Source organism: Mauremys mutica, chromosome 5, assembly GCF_020497125.1.
Source record: "Mauremys mutica isolate MM-2020 ecotype Southern chromosome 5, ASM2049712v1, whole genome shotgun sequence".
NCBI lineage: Eukaryota > Metazoa > Chordata > Testudines > Geoemydidae > Mauremys > Mauremys mutica.
Window position 1 is genome coordinate 57,192,327 of NC_059076.1, and position 15,290 is coordinate 57,207,616.

General features: G+C 41.4%; 1 protein-coding gene across 1 annotated transcript in view; it reads right to left on the reverse strand.

The window, feature by feature from the left end:
* Positions 1–15,290, reverse strand: part of INPP4B (inositol polyphosphate-4-phosphatase type II B) — a 516,678-nt gene that overhangs the window by 274,103 nt on the left and 227,285 nt on the right. The window contains exon 8 of the mRNA XM_045019298.1: positions 13,641–13,757. Coding sequence (XP_044875233.1) covers positions 13,641–13,757 — 117 coding nt within the window. The remainder of the gene's footprint in view (positions 1–13,640; positions 13,758–15,290) is intronic.

A 15,290-nucleotide genomic window follows, 5' to 3' on the forward strand; every position in this document is an offset into this window, starting at 1 on the left:
AAGGTCTGGCAGGCTACATGAACCGCCCTGAGCTCCTTCACTCTGCTCCTGACCACAAGCCCTGGGTCCTGAGGTCCCCTAGGTGAGCACCTCATCCGAGGTCTGACGCGTCTGTCACAAGTGTCAAGTCCGGCTGTTGTGCAGCAAAGGGGATGCCTTCGCAAACCACGGTCTGGGACAGCCACCACTGCACGGAGTCTAATACAACCCCAGGGGCTGTCACTACCAAGTCCAGGGGGTCCCTGCCTGGGCGGTACACATGGGCGAGCCAAGCCTGCAGCGTCCTGAGTCTCAGTCTGCTTGCTTGACCACATGCGTGCATGCTACCATGTGGCCCAGCAGTCTCAGGCAGCATCTGGCCGTTGTAGTGGGAAACTGGCACAGGGAGTTCACTGCTTGCTGGATGGCCAGGAATCGTGATACTGGAAGGCTCCCCTTTGCCAATACTGCATCTAGGACCGCCCCTATGAATTCCACTCTCTGCGTTGGAATGCGGGTGGATTTGGGGACGTTGACCAGGAGCCACAGCATGCGGAACAGTCTCAGGGCCACCTGCACATGGGACTGAACCTCCTCTTCAGACTGGACCGCCAGGAGCCAGTCATTGAGGTATAGGTAAATTCAAATCCTCTGCCTCCGTAAGAAGGCCGCCACTACCACCATGCATTTTGTGAACACCCATGGGGCCACAGCTAGGCCAAACGGGAGAACTGTGAACTGGTTCACAGTTCCTGGTTTACAGTGAAACGCAGGAATCGGTGATGTGCTGGGTGGATGGCGATATGAAAGTACGCGTCCTTCATGTCGAGGGCAGTGTACCAGCCCCCCAGATCCAGGGAAGGGATGATGGTGCCCAGAGAGACCATGCGGAACCAGGCCTTGACCAGGAACTTGTTGAGCCCGCGTAGGTCTAGAATGGGTCGAAGGCCTCCTTTGGCCTTGGGAATGAGGAAATATCAGGAATAGAACGCTTTCCCCTTTAGGTCTTGCGGTACCATCTCTACCACCCCCGCGTTTAGGAGCATGCGAACCTCCTTTTCCAGGAGGTGCTCGTGAGAGGGGTCCCTGAAGAGGGACGGAGAAGGGAGGTGGGGGGTAGGCAGGGAGGAGAACTGCAGCCTGTAACCCCTTTGCACCGTGTGTAACACCCAGCGGTCCGACGTAATACTGGACCACGTATGGGAGAAGCGGGACAGGCAGTTCAGGAAACAAGGGGACGGATCTGGTGGTTGGTCTGGTACGCTGTTCTCGAGCACACCCAAAAGCCTGGTTAAGGGCCCAGCTGGGACTTATGTTGGCCTTGGCCCTGGCCTGGCCTATTGGAGCTCTTGTTATTGTTATTATTATGTCACCTCCTGTTATCCCCGCTTTGCCTGCGGTAAGGATCATGCCTAGGACGAGGTTGGTAGTGACACTAAGGAGGAGGCTGCGGCTTGAAGGGCTTCCTTTGAGTCGCCGGGGTGTGCATACCCAACCACTTGAGTGTAGTCCTCAAGTCCTTGAGGCTATGTAGCTTTGCGTCCGTCTGGTTTGAAAAGAGCCCGGACCCTTCGAAGGGGAGGTCCTGGAGCGAGTTCTGGACCACAGGTGGCAGAACTGACTCCTGAAGCTGTGCTGAGCATCGCATGACCACTCCAGACACAACTGTCCTGGCCACTGCATCCGCCAAATCCAAGGATGCGTAGAGAGCGGTCTTCGCTACGGCCCTGCCTTCATCCACCAGCGCGTGAACTCCTGCTGGGAACCCTGCGGGAGGTTATCCTTAAAACTTCCCCACTGCCGCCCAGGAGTTGAGGTTATGTCTGTTGAGGATAGTCTACTGGTTAGCAATCCTCAACTGGAGGCCCCCTGAGGAATACACCTTCCTGCCAAACAGGTCCAGGCACTTCGCTTCCTTGGCGTTAGGTGCCGGGGCCTGCTGCCCATGGCGCTCTCTCGTTTACTGCCGAGATTACCAGGGAACATGGGTTTGGGTGGCAAAACAAGAAGTCGTACCCCTTTGACAGGGCGAAGTACTTGCACTCCACAACCTTGGCTGTTGGAGCGCTGGAGGCCGGGGTCTGCCATCTAGTCTTATAGTTTGACTGTATGATCTTAACGAGCGGAAGTGCTATTCTTGATGGACCTTCTGGGCTCAGAATGTCCACCATGGGGTCCTCTTGCTCAACCATCTCCTTGGCCTGCAACTCAAATTTATGAGCAACCTTCCACAGTAGCTCTTGATGGTCTCTGTGGTCTATTGGCAGAGGCCTTGATACCGCTGTGCCTGCCACCGCTTCATCTGGGGATGACGAGGAGGTCAGCAGCTGCTCAGCTTCCTCCTGCTAGTCCCCTTGGTCCCCATCCCTCGCGGGAGGGGCTTCTGGCTCGGGCTGGGACAGCTGACATTGGGGCGGCACCAGACTTGGTGCTGGTCTCTTGCTTGGCGAAGGTGCAGGTGGTCTGGACACCGTAGCTTCCCACATGGAGCAGCATCAGTGCGGAGACCAGGACCAGTGCACCGAGTAGCTGGCCCTGGAGGGAGCCCCCTTGCTGCCGGTGGTAGGCCCAAGGGGTCCAGAAGGGCCAGTGTCCTGGCGGTCCTCACTGGGGCTGCCACCCAGCCAGGTGTTCTCAGTTGTCCGGTGCCTGGTGTGGGTAACTGTATCGGCCTGAGTCGGTGCCAGACTCCAGCAAAGCCGAACATGAAGGCCACAGCGGTGCCATCGATCTGTGCCGGCAGGAGGTCGACGAGCAGCTTCTTGCTGACTGGGAACGGGACCAGTATCGGTGCTCCTGAGACCTGGACCGGAACCGGTGACTTCTGGAAGCTTTTGGCGATGACCTGCTTGCCTTCTCCTGGTGCCGGTCTTTGTGGGGTGCCGGAGAGCATCGGGTCCCTTGCACTAAACCCGTGCGCTGACTCGCCTCCGGTACAGAGACTTCCGTCTGTCTCAGGAGTAACAGAGTTCACAGACTTGAAGCTCGACCGGGACCAATGCCAGGACAGTGTCTTCGAACAGCACACCACTGCCGGCTTTCCCCTCGACAGCACCCCGGGCCTGGGTGCTGGAGGCTTCTCCCTGGTTGGGAGGGGGCTCACCACCGACAACCCGATGAGGTCCTTCACTGCCTCAAAGGTGTCAGGTGTGGAGGGTTGATCTATTACTCCCTCGAGCTCGTTGTCCTCACTGAGTTCACTTGCGGCTGGACTCAGTGGGACTTGTGGCACTGGTGCCACCAGTGCCGGTACAGTGAGACACTGGCCGAAGCTTGAACAGGGAAGAAATCACTTTTGTCCCAAATGACACAGTTCTGCTATCACAGAGGCAGACAATCCAGTCTGAAGTGATCTCACGGGCAAAATAAATAAAAAAAAATATTGACAGTGAAGATAACTCAGATTCATAAGGCTGCTCTCTACCCAGAATAGTTTTGCTGATTAGGATGTCTCAGATGATGCTGGAAAGATGAAGACACTCTTGTCCCTTGCACCACAATGACACAAGACTTTAAAACAAACAACAAAACACACTTTTGGAGCCACTTCACTTGGAGCATCATTAACTCCTTCTGAGATACCCATTCAGGTTTCTGAAGGGTGAAGAGGGAAACATGCCAGAGAGAATGGCTACCCTACTCATTACTGCCTCTGGCTCCGCTCACAAGTTTTGGTGGAACAGATACACATATACACTCAACACACAAAAACACAGACAATTTTGTGCTAATAGGGATGAATTCTGCCCTGACGTCCACTGCATGTAATCATACTGACTTTCCCCCCATCCTCCTTAATAACAGCATTTGTAGACAGAAGGTCAAAGTTTGGATATATAGCCAAAACACAGAGCAATATAGGCAGCTGCACGTAACTGGATCCCATGAGGTGCATGAAATACAAGAGAAATCCAGCCTTAACAGGATATAATGCCACAGGTCAAGCCAACTCAATATGCTACAGGTGAGTTGTTTTTTTTTTTAAACACCTTCTTTCTGCAGAAGGCACTTGCTCCCTAGAACTGCCAGTTTCCCCTTGCTTGCTAGATTTTGGCCTAACCATACTTCTGTGGTCATGGTGCATGGTCTTGCTCCACTGAGATCAGTAGAAGTTTTGCCTTTCAATAGGAACAGTCTCAAATACGTTTTATGGTCAGTCTTCTACAATAATGTAGTTTATTGGACCAAGAGGGATATTACAATAAACATTACAGCAGAACTTTGATTTTACAAACACCAATCTTTTGAATGACCAGTTATTCAAACTTTTTTCTGGTGGTGGGGATAGAGGGGAACACGCAAGGGAGTCTGCAGGTAGGACTCCAAAATTTAAGTGTAATTCAGTAAGTTACAGAAATGCATACCAACAGATAAATAGCATCATAAAAATCCTTGCATGTGCCCACTTTGAGACTCCTATGGAAAACTAGGAGTGTGGTGAACCAAAGTCAGTAGAAAAAGCATAAGTCCCAAGATACAATAAAACAAATGCCAAAAAGACTAAATATAAACACACTTATGCAATGCATAATAAACTAGTTTAACTGCATTCTATTTGGCGGATTCCTTCATAAACTCCCAGAAAGGATGAAATGTTCATGTTTTGTTTTGTTTTCCGCTGTTCAAACAGAATAAAATATGGCTAATACCTGAGTAAAGTAAATTTTATTTAGCATTTTTTGGCATTTCAAGTTCCATGTGGCCTGGGAGATTACTGGGGTTGAGGAATTCCTCTCTAAATCAGACATTTATTCATGACTTAACTTGCCTCTAGTAACTTTAACATTTAATCACCTTTAGTGTATTTTGGACTCCTTGTATCGCCTGAAATGAATTCAGCACAAGCATCTAGTTGTACCAATGGTTATCTGGATCAAAAAATCCACTGTAGGGAAATATTTGTCCCCCTCAGATCAGCTATACACTTCTGCACTTTGGAGTTAGGGTTTGCTTTAATAAATCTGTCATCTTTCTCTGACCAGGTTCAAAAAGGGTATAATTAAATACAGTTTAAGAGGGATTCTCATGGACCAGGAAAGACAAGGATATCAGCAACAATTAGCCTATTCCCAGCAAAAAAAAAAACTTCCTCAAGATAGAGGTGTGATTATAAATACATATTTGTCATTTGAGAATGTTAATAGATATTTAAATATTGACTTTTCATGGTGTATCCTCTATACAGATAAAGATACACATGCCACCTCTTCCATATTTAAACTATAAGCCACATGATCCCAACTATCCCACATTTTATTCACTGAACTATGTATCACTTTCTAGTTACTATGCATGTGCCACCTGAAAATGGAGCCTACTCCAGTACATGAAATATAAGTAGAACTAACATTATATCGTCTCACCCATAATTTTCCTAGGTATTTGGGGGATATAATGCAGAAATGGGTAGAATACAGTGGGTTGGACTGAGAGCTACTCTTATTATCATCATTGAGCTGTTAATAGCTAGGGTGGTGGTCATGTACAGCTAGCTTTATTTATTTTTACATAAATATATTGTTATGATCATTTTAATGTTGTAAAATCACCAAAGGTTAATTATCCAAAGCACTTGAATGACTTAGGAGCCCTAAGTCCTATTGACTTTCAGGCAGACAGACTCCTATGCGCTTGTCTACATGGGGGAAAAAACATGGAATAACTAGTGCGAAATAGGTAGTGCTGATTAGCTATTCTCCATTAGATCCCCATGGGGATGCACTCTTAGGACTTGTCTAGATGAACAGCAAGTGCACAGCAAGTAAATCTACAGCATTCCACGCACTAAATGTCCAAGTGGAACCTGGTGCTATGCACTAAACGTTCCCTTGTGTTCATTAATTTGCTTCACTTAGAAACAGGAGTAAGTCAGTGTGCACTAAGGAACATTTAGTGTGCACCAGCAGAGTCCACATGGACACTAAGTGCACTGTAGATTTACACCCCAACTTGCCACACACTAACTGTTTGTCTAGACCAGCCCTTAATAAGAGGGTCCACATGGGAAGTTAATGTTGAATAGTTATAGAACTTTAAATTCAGACCCCTAGGTATTTTACATTAACTTCCCCGGGACTAGACAAGTCCTCAGACACTTTTGAAAGTGAGAGTTAGGCTCCTAACTCACTTAGGTAATTCTGAAAATATTATCCTAAGTATTTACATCAGATAGATGCTATAAAAACTGAAATAAATGCATAAATATTAGACTCTGTATACAGGCCATAGACATGTTCTTCTCTGCACCTACCACTGCTTTATGGTCATCACTGCTGCCTGCTTGTGTCTTACCCTCCACAAACAGTTCATAAAACAACACACTAAAAAGTGAAAGTTTTTTCACTTCTGACTTCCATGATCCATTCTATTCATAGTCAGAAAACAAAACAAAAAGATCAGCTCCATAATCAGAGCAAGCGTAGAGGATTTCAACCAAGAGCGGTTTACTGAATACTTCTTCTCAGGAAGAGAAAGCCGTACATTATACCACAATTGTCATTTGCTAGCTTGACTTTTTAACAACTGTTTACCCACTGGTATACAATTTCAGATGCAAATATATCTGTGGTTGTAAAAAAATGTAATTATTTCTGAGAGAGACGTAGGGGAAAAAGAACTGCATATTAGTTTGTTTTAATTTACCGTTTTCTACTTTCAGAAATTTATAATCCAATACTTTAGAAGACAACTAGCCTGCATGTTCAAAATGGTCCCAGCTTCTTACTTTTTCAAGAATAAAGCAATAGCTGAATTCCAGACTCTTCCAGCCATTCAGAATATGATTGTTTTTATCCTTCAAAGTTTGTGTCTAAAAATACTTTATATTAGATTGTAAATTTTTGGCAGTTCTAACTGAAGAGCTGAGTTCTGAACATATAAATTCTAGTTTTTTCTCTATATCGTGTGGATTGATGCCCTTTTGTAAAAGCAGGAGATGTCTGAGAAGATAAATACAACAACAACATTTGACCTTTCACGGTGCTAAAGAATTCAGATCATAAATCTCAAAGAAATGGAAAAAAAAATTATTAGGAAAATTGTTAAAATTATTTCCTTTAGTCTACAAGTGGTTTTGGGGGGAAAATGGAAATACCGTTATGAAGAATAAAAGATAACATATGATGCTAGAACAAAAAGTAGCATTTAACTGGATACCTACAATTGCTTCTTTTTGGTTTCACACATGTGCTTTGGCTGTGAATACAGAAGGTAATAGCAACACATTTTCTCTGTAAACAGGCCATTTTTAAAAGAGAAGTTGTATGTCTTAACTCCTCAGGGACCCGTTGTGATTTGACAAATATACAAAATAACAAGAATGAACTGGACACAATCCAAGGCCTTGACCCTTCAAAAGAGCTGAGGGACCACAATGTCCACTGGGAATTTGAAGCATTCAGCACATCAACAAGGGAGCTCAGCAACTTGAAGGACTGAACTTCAGGTAATTAGACGCCCATCAAAGGAGTCCAAAAGAAAAAAATGGAATTTTCTTTAGGAAAAAACATTTCTTTAACCCTTTACTCCTACTTTCACCAATGGACATTGTCCCTTATTTATTAGTGCCTGTGGCCTGGGACCATTTGGGGCCTGATCCAAAGTTCATTGAAGTAAATAGAAATACTCTGACCTCAATCGGTTTGGATCAGATCGTTGGCCAACACGTAAATACCGTTCTGGTTTTTAGTTATAATCACTACAGATTGAAACACTTAATTATGAAGACATCAGTAATGATTTCCTCATGTGTCAGCTCCTTTTGGTAACCTTTTAAATTTCTAGCCAATTTCTATAAGACTTTCCTATAATTTACTCAGGAAGAAGTGTAAGGTATCAGCAATTCATGATGCCATTTTTACTAAGTACACATATATCACCAAGGAAATCTCCTAAATGTCTGCAATGTCTAGACATGTTTGAACAGAGCTCCATACAACTGGGTCAAATCTAAACAAGATCCAGGTGGAGAGTGTTATGCTCTTTTAGGAGCCTCAGCATGAGATTTATCTGCCTCACTCTTTTACAGATAATTAAAATGAAGCTTTTTAAAAAAAACTAATATTCTTCTTTAAAAGAGCATGAACTTTTGTGTCCATCAACTTCAATACTTCTTGCAGTTTAAAAAAAATAAACAAACTTTTCTGTGAATGTGTGTTCACAAAAGTGAGGAACGAATAGCAATTGCTAAAGGCAGGCATAGTTCAGGCAGGTGATGTGCAAGCTTTCACATACATCTCTGCTAATGCGTTTCAAATCCTGATCTGCAGCATCTCTGGTATTCCAGCCTTGGGCCTCCTTAGCAGAGATAGCAAATTGTGCCAAAGTGTGTGGTGTTTTTGTGATATAGATCAAAGCCCAGTGGGGAACATGGAACACTGTCAGTTTGGATTTGACTCTGAAATTGACTTATCTTAAAATGCTTCTTACACCACAGAAGTTCTTCATTTCCAATTACCCCAATGCAATTCATTATTAAAAGGGATATTTGCAATGGCAAGAAATTAAAAATAAAAACAAATGAATGACAACTTCTTGTGTCTTTTAATTCAAATTGTGACTATTTATTGGGAGATTGAGACATGAAGAGCTACAATGAGAAAGAACAGCTAAAGGCAAAAAAAATTTTCGCCTAAACAAGCTGATATTGCCCTTTTAAAATATGTTTTACAATCAGAAACATATTTTCCCAGTTTCCCATTAAAGTTGCTTAATAATTTGATTTATTTTTATTTGTTGCTGTAAATAATAAATGGAGATGTTGAGATAAAAGAAATGAGAGATCCAAGTCAGGCGGAATGTGCTATGTCCTATTTGCCTTGTATGCCTCCTGTTTCTTATTGCTTTGGGAATGCAACCTTAGGATGGCTGTTTGTATTTTACAAGCCTCTCATTAATTCCAGTTGTTGAGTCTATCCAAAAAAGTTATTTCAGCATTCCAGCATTTAATTACTGCACAAAATTCATAGCTTCACTTAGATTTAATCCCAGAATACATAAAGTTCCTCCTTTTGAAGTTTTACATAGATTTTATACTTCCAATTGCTTTTAAAGAATGAGAAGAGTGTGACCTCACCACATGTACATTTTACAAATAAATGAATATGGGACTTGGAAACAAGGCTATGTAAATATTAACAGACAACTGTGGGCTAGAATATTCTATTCCTCCCCTTCTCTGGGCCGGGAACTCTCCACAAAAATTCCTTTGCAGAGATCCCACAGCATCCTGTTGAACGATGATCGTAAACACCATTGGATCTCCTCCATTGCTGGTAGATCCCTTGGATCCACAGAAGGCCAGGCCTAGTATACATGTGCCCACTGATTTCCAGTGGGCCTCCAGAAGTATGGTTCCAGTTCAGACATGCTATCAGGGTCTACCTGTTGAATTGCAGTCCCCAAGTTCCTTGACTTTGTATAACTTTTTCCAGGTAACTTCTGCAGTACCAGAGGTGGGATGAGAGGCATCCCTTCTGGCCTTAGACCTCCTCCTCTCCATCTCCTCCTGCACACGGACCCTGGGTGAGGGGCCTCTGCAGGGGCCAGAGACTGGAGCACCATGCTGCAGAAGCTCCTGAGCCTCCCATTCATGGGGAGAAGTTCAGATTCAGATCCATGTGTTGAAGATCCCCTCCACATGCAGGTCAGGAGGATATCTCCTGGCCCCATAACATGTCATACTTATTCTCCGTAGCACTTTTCTTCCAAGTCTCTCATAGCATTTTAAAAACAAGGTAAGTAGATGTGATTTCACCCATTACACAGATGGGAAGTTTGAGGAAATGAAAGGTTAAGTCACTTGCATAAAATCACACCAGTGAAGCAAGCCAGCAGCAGAGCTAGGAACAGAAGAACCCCCTTATAAAAAGTTTGGGACAGTAACTACAGAATCAATACAGTATTTTTAATTTTGACATGAGTAGGAGTCCTGACCCAGTCTAATAACTAGATATGCTCTCTTCCCAGCTGTAATTTACATTAATGTGTTTCACACCTTCTATTTTCTGCAGCTCTGCTGGGCATATGATAGTATTATTTGACTAGTGCTATACAGTATTTCTGAAAAGAATGAATCCCTTTCAGCATTAAAATTTACTAGACCAACTTGTGCAAACATGGACATGCTATCCTGAAATCCATTTAAAAATCTTTACTAAAGTTAAGAATTGTATGCCTATATTAAAAGGGAAAACCCAGTATTTTAAACACTGCATATTATGCCTTTCTAGTACAATGATCTATAGAACAGCTGCAACCCAAACATTAAGACAAAACTCAACTATCAAATCTTAAAGACAGTCTGACTTAAGTCAGTGAAACATAAATAAACTGGCTTATGGCAATATGGAAAGAAAATCTTTGTGATGTGGAAACAGATGTCACTGTACATTTTTCAGAATGTGGCAGCAGCCAGTGCCTTGTATGCATGGCTTCTCTTGCTAAATTTAAAATTACAGCTTTTGAATTTCAGTGTGAACCTGAACACATTGTATTAACTTCTTTATTCCAGCTACATCTTCAAAGTAAAGTAGAAATAGCCTTATTTTTATTGAAATTTCCATTTGTATGAAAACCTTCATTAACAAAACATTCTTCCTAACCAAGGCCTTTTAAACAACAAAGGTTCTGTTTCATTGTATTAAAAAGTTATGATTATAGAAAATGTCACACAGCCAAGATGCAATTGTGGCCAACATAATAGACAGATGCACAAAAAAAATGTGAAAAAGTGTGGCTAGAACACTCAGCGTGTCAAGTACAATAAATGTGGTACCAGCTGCACAGTACTTAAATATAATTAAGCTGCACTTGTTATATAAATGCAAGTTAAATGGCAGGCCAGAGAGAAGTTAACTGTCTGCTTTCTGATTCAGGAACACAGTCTTTGCGGGGATAATCCCCGGTTTTTTTGAGTCAACTGTTCAAAAAGAACAGGAGTACTTGTGGCACCTTAGAGACTAACAAATTTATTTGAGCAGCTAAAGCTTATGCCGAAATAAATTTGTTAGTCTCTAAGTTGCCACAAGTACTCCTGTCCTTTTTGCAGATACAGATCAACACGGCTGCTACTCTGAAACCTGTTCAAAAAGGGCAACTACAACAGCACGCTCCCAGGGCCAAAAAATTCTGATATTCTCACTATGGGAGCACCCTCTGTCGTCAATGTGATTACTTATGTGAACAAAATTTGACCGGCAGTTTTTGAATTATGCTAGAAACCAAGAGAGTTTGAAAATGAGAGCCAGCATCTATTTTGATAGAATCGGGGGTTGGGCAAAATAAATGATCATTCTCCCATCCATTTAGCTCTAAAAGTTAAATCCCAAAACTCAACAAACTTTAATACATGCCAAATTTATCTTATTTTAACTATTTCAGCCTCAACTGAAGTAGAGGAAAAACAACAAAAGAATAACTAAGATGGTGCAGGATAGCAGCTTTGGTTTTTGTTCTTCCAACTATCTGGTCTGAAAATCAACTTTGTTCATTGATGGATGCAAACATGATCACCTCTGCTTTGTGCCAGGTAGAAGTACAGACAAATCACTATTTTTTTTTCTAGCTTACTTACCAGCATGTCTGTACGTTTCCAGTCATTCTGGGACCTTAAGATACATTGTGGGTGATCCACACTATGAAGATTCAGATATGATACATCTCACAACTTACTTAATTTTTGTAATGTTGAGCCCCAGTTGTAATAATGTAGGTTACAACTGCTACATATATTCGTAACATATACAATTTTTAAAATAGCAATTTAGTAGGAATGAGATGTGGTTCTACAGGAACGTCATATGGTCTATGAAATTAAAAATCTATAGAATTTAAGAAAGAGAAAGAATTTCTCTGAACCATCCTGTAGAATTCGACAGCACAGAGAAATATTGAATTCTATGGACTCATTTTAAAAAACATGGACTAGTTATCAAGTGATGTTAATTATATGGGCTAGATGTTGCACTCTGCCCTGCATAAAGGGTAGCATATAGCTGTGTCACTCAAGGAGCAATGCAGCGAAAGCACTGTGCCCATACCAGCAGCAGATTATTACTACCCACCATACTGACTCAGCCACTCTGTCTAGTGCGCTGATGAGGAGGAGGCATAGTCAAGGCTCTACCAGCCAATCCTCATCCCTCCCTGTTCACTTCTCATTGACGTCTTCAGAGAGGATGACGGTGGTACTGATTGGGAAATAGCAGGAACACCATTTATTCCCCTTTACGCAGTGCTTAATCTGCAATGAAAGAGGAGCTGGAGCTCAAGCTATTTTTTTTAACATTCGTAACTGATGCAGCAAGCCCAGATTTCTGTGCCCAATCTGTAAAAAACTCTTTAGCTGTTTTTTATGTTAAATTAATACTTCAATTTTATAAATCAGACTGGCCATACTGGGACAGATCAAAGGTCCATCTAGCCCAGTATCCTGTCTTCTGACAGTGGCCAATGCCAGGTGCCCAGAAGGAATGAACAGAACAGGTCATCATCAAGTGATCCATCCCCTGTTGTCCATTCCCAGCTTCTGGCAAACAGAGGCTAGGGACACCATCCCTGCCCATCCTAACTAAAAACCATTGATGGACCTATCCTTCATACACTTACTAGTTCTTTTTTTAACCCAGTAATCCCTGAACCTTGATCCATGAAATCTATACAGATACAAAAAATTTCAAACACCATTCTAAAATACACCCCACATTCAAAAGAAAACAAATCTTTAGAGGCCAAAACTCTTCCCAGATATTCTGTTGGATCTCCACCTGCCTGACTGAATTTACAAGTGTACAAACAACAAACATCACTGCCTTTCTTTTGAAGGGAAAACCTATGCACATGAGTACTTAATTCATGTGATTATCTCCTGTGGCACCATCAGGATATAGTTAAGTTGTATTTTCTACCTGAGGATTCTAGATAATGAGCTTGGGTACTGTAGTTACTATACATCAGCTTGTATAACCCTTACTCATATTAGTGATTAATTACTCACATAAGAAGTTCTACTGATTTCAATAGTCTATTCATGCAAGTAACTGCTCACAGCATAAAGGGTTCTCAATCTGGTCCTATAGGATTTAATTTAGATTTTCCTGTGTCATACAGTATGTCTTGTACCCTTCACTATTGATCACAATGGTAGTGCTGGGGGAGATACAGATATCAATATGCAAAACATTAAACCAAAATGTGATTATTCATTACCTTTCTTAAACCTCAAATAACAGGCTTTACTATTGTTTTGTGTTTTACATGACTAGTATTATATGATCAGTAACATATTTCTGGAAAGATTATTTACAGTCTTATTATCTCAATCTATTCCATATGTTCTCTACCAGCAATAAAAAGGGCACACAATAGTAACCTTTTCTTCCCCAGAAATACTTACACAGTTTCACAGAACAAGTTAAATAACAGTACATGGTCCATCTGAAGGGGGGCGGGGAACATTCCTGTCAATTTCTCTCCACTTTTCTAACCATCATGAAAAATATGTAAGTATATTTTTAGAAATAAAGCAAAAGCAACTCTGAGTAATCAACATATATAGTGTTCAGTTTCCAATGTTACTAAAAGGGGGGGGGGAAGAGAAGAAGCAAACATTATGAGAAAAAGTCTGAATAATATTTATGCAAGAAAAGGAGCTAGATACTTACCGTGTCCTGAGATTTATCTTTGACATCATAGACGGTTAGTTTTATTTTAGTCTCCTCATAGATAGGATATTCCGGTGGGAATGTCACACCAGTCAAAAAGAGTGGGTCTCTTGTTCCCTGTATAGCACAAGTAAACAGCTCAGATTCAGTAAGGTAGCAGCTGTGTACTGTTCAGTATGTAATTATGGACGAGTGTGCAGAAACTATGGAGTTCTAAAGGAAATATATCTGCTACAGTAAAGAGAAACCTGAACTGCCAAATGCTACCAAAGTCAGCAACATAAAACTTAATGGCATAAAAACTTAATCATATTGAAAAAGAGGTGCTTCTAGGATACGCAAATGATGACAAATGCCCTTATGTGGCCCTGTCACCATACATCAGTACTCTTAATAGTGCTCAGTGATAAACAATTCATTTTAAAGTAAGACGTTTTATAAAAGCGTTTCCTTAAGGCTAACAGTTACTACTGTGGACATAGATATAATTTGTGCAAACAACTGAAGATGTTGGTTGATTAAAACACTCAAAAGAAAGGGCTCACAATAACATCAACACAATTTTTAAAAAATTGATCAGCTTAAGTATCATGCTGACAATTAACTCAATTTCTTAACCAATGATTATCTTCTAATGTTAAAAATGTAAGCATTGATTTTTGCAGGCTCAACTCCAAACTTACCTCAGACTGACTTATAAAATAACTCTATACCTATATAAGTAGACCTTCTGTTGCTAAATATCCAGTTCAAAATGTATAGTAAAAAATATGCAATCCCCTAAACATTATTTTTAGGATATTACATTATCTTCTTTTAAAAAATAATACAACAGTAGTGTATGATGGAATCCAGAAAACTGGTACTTTTCTGATTAGCTCTAGCAATTTCAAATAGCGCGGCACTAGCAACTTTAGTAAGTTCTAAGATATGAAAACTCTGAAACATACCATATGAAACCACTGTTGTCATTTCTTTGGCATAAACATATATAGAAAGTTTTTATTAAAAACAAACTTTAAATGTATTTTGAAAATTAAAGGTATCTTTAAATTTCCTAATAATTAAGAGGAAGTTTTTAGCAGAACTCACATAACATTTGTCTGGTGTACCTTCCATTTTAATGAAATCCACCAACTAGTAAAAAGGAAGTGTCCTAACCACAGACACCCAGAGCGTGAATATGACAAATTCAGAGCTCTGTTCAGAATCTGGGTCATCTTCATAATAGAAAATGAGTCTACTTCTGTCTGAATCATCTATTCCACCTACAACAGTACATCAAGCTAGACAGTCTGCACTGAACCATCCTGATCTGTTGCAGGCTATTTGAGTGATGCAGTTTCAGGATGGCTGATGGTTCAAATCATGACAACTGAATTAGCAGTCAGCTGGAATCAGAAGATTACACAAAATGTTTATGAAACATTCCTATGGCTTAGATTTATCAAACAGCTCAGTTTCTCTCTTAAAGTAATTCTGAATTTGTATTTGGGGGGACACTTTCTTGCTTTTAATAATCTTCTCCAATATTGTACATGAAAAGTTATGTTTATGCTACATAGTTTCACTTACATAATTATCATAGTAAATATAAACTTTACTGTTTATGATATTGAAATTTCAGGGGGGGGGGATTCAAGCACTAGC